The sequence below is a fragment of the Lipotes vexillifer genome, unplaced genomic scaffold, assembly GCF_000442215.2.
Source record: "Lipotes vexillifer unplaced genomic scaffold, Lipotes_vexillifer_v1.1 scaffold1329, whole genome shotgun sequence".
In the NCBI taxonomy this organism is placed as follows: Eukaryota; Metazoa; Chordata; class Mammalia; order Artiodactyla; family Lipotidae; genus Lipotes; species Lipotes vexillifer.
Window position 1 is genome coordinate 362,329 of NW_006797566.1, and position 4,515 is coordinate 366,843.

Genomic DNA, 4,515 nt, shown 5'->3' on the forward strand with positions numbered 1-4,515 from the left:
TGCATGACATGCAGAACAAGGCAGGGAAAGGCAGGCCCCTTTACGGCCTTGCTCCCACCTTCTCCTGGCCTGTGGCAGCAGCATCTCCTTAGACACGAGGCTGACAAAGGAGGCAGGTGCTGTGGCAAGAGGTAGGACTCCAGGGTCTCACTTGCTTGCCTTTTACTGAATATTCCGGTAAAAGGAATGACATACTCTGCCCAGGCCTGTTCCCAGAGAGCCTATGGTACCTGTCGTAAATCCTCCTTCCTGTTGCATTTCCCACACAGTGTAAGAAATTGAGTTGTGAGTTGCAAGAGCTACAGCATCATCGCCGGACCAGTGAGGAGGAGCAGAGGCGGCTGCAGAGGGAGCTCAAGTGTGCACAGGATGAGGTGCTTCGGTTTCAGACTTCCCACAGTGTCACCGAGGTAAACACTGACAGGGGAAGGGCATCGGGGAGGGCAGAAGGGGCTACGTGGAGTCGCCATTTCCGGGGAGGATGAACGCAGAGGAAGGCTGTGCTCTGCTGACTCTTGCCCTGCAACCAGAGAGCAATTGGAGAAATCACACAGCATTGCATTCTAGAAATGGTAGTCGTTATCGAGTGTCTGCCGCAGAAAAGAAACTAAACCATAGGCCTGTGGGAGTGCCTCAAGATGTCTGCGTCTGGAAAAGAAGCACTCTGGTCTGGAGAGGGGTCTGCTGATTAACGAGAGTAACCGTTCTTCCCGCATCCTCCCCACCGCAGAGCGAGGAGCTGAGGACCAGACTTCGTGCCCTGCAGCAAAAGTATGATGCTAGCCAGGATGAGCAGAATGAGCTCTTGAAGGTACAGCTACAACTTCGGGCTGAGCTCCAGCAGCTCCAAGTTATGAAACCCACAGTCGTAGAAAGCCAGAGTGAGAAAGGTAACAACGACCCCGAGGTGAGGGGCCGCTTAGGTGCCAGAGGTTTGGGGGGAGGGGGATAAGAGTTGAGGGCTGAACTAGCTCCAGCTGCCACCTGTGCGGCACCACAGGTGCAGAACTCCAGCCGCCCTCGAGTCCTCTGTTAGGTGAGAGGACACCCGTAAGTGCAGGGCAGGGAGAAGTGGATTCTCAGACTGTCTGTGTCTGAGACTGACTCAAGCAGAAGCGTGAGTGGGTTCAGGATCCCAGAGGTACTGCCCAAGGCCCCCTCCGCCGCAGGAGTTACAGTGCCAGCTACAGAAGCTGCAGCTGCAGTACCAGAACATCACGTGTGAGAAGGACAAGCTGCTGGCCGTGCAACAGCAGCTGCAAGACAGCCTGTGCTGCCACAAGGCAGAGGTGCAGCACCTCAAGGGCATCGTGGCCTCCTTCCAAGAGAGCAGAGAGAAGGTAAAAGAAGCTTCCGGTGAGGGAGAACGTAGCACGGCAGAGCCTCCCATGAGGGGACAAGTCCACAGGAGGAGTGGGGTGATGGAGTTCCGTGGAGGAGTTCGATGAGGGAGATAAAAAAGTGCTTCATGGAAACGTGATCTCAAAGGGTCACGATGCGCTCAGCTTCCTTCGATTTTAAATCAGAAAGGGCTGTAAAAAGGAAGCCATTTCCCTTCCCCACCTTCCAAAAGAGGAAGTCCCAGGTCTCTGTATAGAGCCTGTTAGGGATTGGTCCATCTCAGGTAGTGCCCGCTGGGATGAAATTGGAACTGGAAAGGACAGGACCCTTTAGTCCCTGCCTGAGAGGAGAGAGCGCAGCCACGGGGGCTTCTGGGATGATGGCGGGGTCTGCCTCCCCTGCCCCAGAATGCAGAGATGCACGCCCAGCTGCAGGAGATGAAGCGGCTGTACCAGACCAGCAAGGATGCGCTGGAGCGGCAAAAGCACGTGTATGATCAGCTCGAGCAGGACTTCTTGCTCTGCCAGCAGGAGCTGCAGCAGCTCAAGACCACCCAGTCCATCCCAGAGGACAAGGGAAAGTGTGCTGATAAGGTAATTGTAATTAAGAGAGGTGAGATCTCCTGAGCCTTGGAGAGAGGAGGTATAGAGGCAAAAGATGAAGTCATCCAACCAAGAGGCTTGATGGACTTCCTGTCCAATCACAGATGTATGTGGAAAGGCAGAAAACAGAGGCAGAGCCCCATGCTGTTAACTTTAAAACTTTGCCTTGACCTTGACTTTGAGCCCAAGCCACAGCTTAGTAGAATCAATATCTCTGGATCCAGTCTGAACACCTGGAGATTTCACACATGATTTCATGTGTGTAGACATTTATACCTTATTGTTAGAACTGTAGTGATATCTTGTCATTCGTGGAAAAGAACATATACATAGGCCCATATACACAACTCTGATTGTTAGAACTAGAAAGAGAAGGTCCAGTTTTCTGAGGCAGATTGTAGGTGCTTTCGTCAAAAGGCATGGTCTGTGCCCAGAGTGCTAATTGGGTATTAGAAGGACCTACAGAGGCTTTTTCAGGATTTATTCTGTGACTTCAGAGTAGTTAAATTCTAAACTTGAATTTTACCCTCTTTAAATTGAACAGAACACTACTCTTATCTCACTTTCTTTTAGTAAAAAATCCTGGTCGTGATAAATAAGGCCTTCCTTCTTCACTTACCCTTTTTTCCACAGTGTGTGAAATGCAAGTCATTATTAGTTAGCCTTGTTGAGTACTTTCAGCTCCTGACCACTGACAGGAAATGGGAAAATGTTGAAGCATGATGCAAAAAAAGGTGCAAGATTCCAAAAGATGGTGGAGCTAGTCGCCTTCTGCCAGAATACTCAGTAGCTCCTGCCACAGCCAACAGTAGGCTATATCCCCAGGGAAAGGCCTTCAGAAGACACAGAACTGGGGACGTTTTATGGGCTGCCCCAATAGTCCACCTGCCTTTCTACACCCAGGCTCACTTCCCCCCCCCACACTGCCACTCCCACTCCATTTAGAGGTCCAGGGGGTCCCTAACTTGCTCATCACTTTCTCTCCTAGTGGAAGAAACTATGGGAAGGGAGAAGCGTGCTGGCATACAGAGCCAGCCTCTCCTCTCCTAAAAGAACAGTGAGATTAGCTTGATACCAGAAGATTTGGGTTTTGGGAATCATGGGATGATTTAGTCCTCTCAACCCAAATTCAGCAATAGCTCATACTTCTCTAAAGATTCTTAAAGCTGATTACGAAAACAAAAATGGGGAAAACTAGGGTGAAAGTAAGTCCTTATTGGTAAGGAGCATAATTAGTTATAGAAACAACTGGAGAGTAACAGGAACTAGAATTCCCTGCAGGCTGGGAAAATGGTATCTACCAGAGGAAATGGAGGTGGGGAAATGAGAAGGGAGGGGCGCTGATAACCTCCCTTGAAAACTGCCCTCAGAAAGAACTAGTAGGCAAAATTTAGAGCACAGCCAAACTTCAGTCCTGAGCAGCCTGCTGGGGTTCGCATTCAGCATCTAGGCCTGTATGGGTGCAGTGCAGCTTGGGGTGATCAGTCTAAGGTGACTACAGGGTGGGAGACCCTGGTGAATCACAAGAGGTAAGAGAACACAGAGTGCTCTGCTGACCGCACGGGGCAGAGAAACGCCAGGGAGCCTGCCTTCCCAGAGTAAGCACCGCTGCGCGCCCTGCCCCGTCCACAGTGTGACGCACTGCTCTTCAGACTGACAGAATTGCAGGAGAGGTACAAGGCCAGCCAGAAGGAGATGGCGCAGCTGCAGATGGAGCAGTGCGAGCTCCTGGAGAGGCAGAGGAGGATGCAGGAGGCGCAGGGCCAGCTGCACGAAGAGCTGCACAGGCTCACATTCCCGCTCCCCAGATCTGGTCTCTTCCACAAGGTAATCACAGCCAGGGGCTGCTGCTAGTTGTGAGGAGCTGCCCAGATGTGACTGTACTTGGGAGAAGTAAAAGGGTGGGGATGGAACTTTTTCTCTTCTTAACCATCCACTCCTTACTTTCTCACCAACCTCCTCAAACAAAACTGTTCAATATAGCTGATTAGGGCTCTAACTCTTAAAATACATTCTATACTCTGGAATCTGTCCAGCATTTTATATTTAGATATTCAGTCCGTCTGGAGAAAATGTACTTGAAAGCACTTTGCAAACTGAAAAATGCATCCAAACATATGAGGTCGTTACTACTCAACTAGCAGGGCTCCAAAGAGAGACTCCCCTCCTGTCCCAGATGGGCTGTGCAGAGCCAGCCCCCCTAAGGGAAGGGTCCCGAGCAGGAAGGAGGCAGAGGTCTTGCTGTGTAAGCACCACAGTTCTAGCCCTCTTCCTTCCACTCTGCCTCACAGAGTCAGGAGCTCCTTACAAAGTTACAAGACCTGTGTGAACTACAGATGCTCTACCAAGGCATGCAGGAGGAGCAGAAAAAACTGATACAGAATCAAGAAAGTGTATTAAAAGAACAATTAGAACTGCACAGAGCGCTGCAACGTTTCAAGGAATCTGATTTCCGGGAAGTGTTGGAGAATCCGAAGGACTCCAAATGGCCTAAGTCCTCAAAATGTAGTCATAACAAGGTAACTATAGCAAGAGGCAGGGAGATAGTTCTGGGGGCAACAGCATTGTAGGG

General features: G+C 50.5%; 1 protein-coding gene across 2 annotated transcripts in view; it reads left to right on the plus strand.

The window, feature by feature from the left end:
* Positions 1–4,515, plus strand: part of CCDC136 (coiled-coil domain containing 136) — a 24,889-nt gene that overhangs the window by 13,556 nt on the left and 6,818 nt on the right. Inside the window, exons 7-12 of one of the 2 annotated variants that reach the window (XM_007469686.1) lie at positions 270–410; positions 731–907; positions 1,173–1,340; positions 1,749–1,934; positions 3,576–3,770; positions 4,235–4,462. In XM_007469686.1, the coding sequence (XP_007469748.1) occupies positions 270–410; positions 731–907; positions 1,173–1,340; positions 1,749–1,934; positions 3,576–3,770; positions 4,235–4,462 (1,095 nt within the window). The remainder of the gene's footprint in view (positions 1–269; positions 411–730; positions 908–1,172; positions 1,341–1,748; positions 1,935–3,575; positions 3,771–4,234; positions 4,463–4,515) is intronic. The other variant, XM_007469687.1, reaches the window with a different exon arrangement.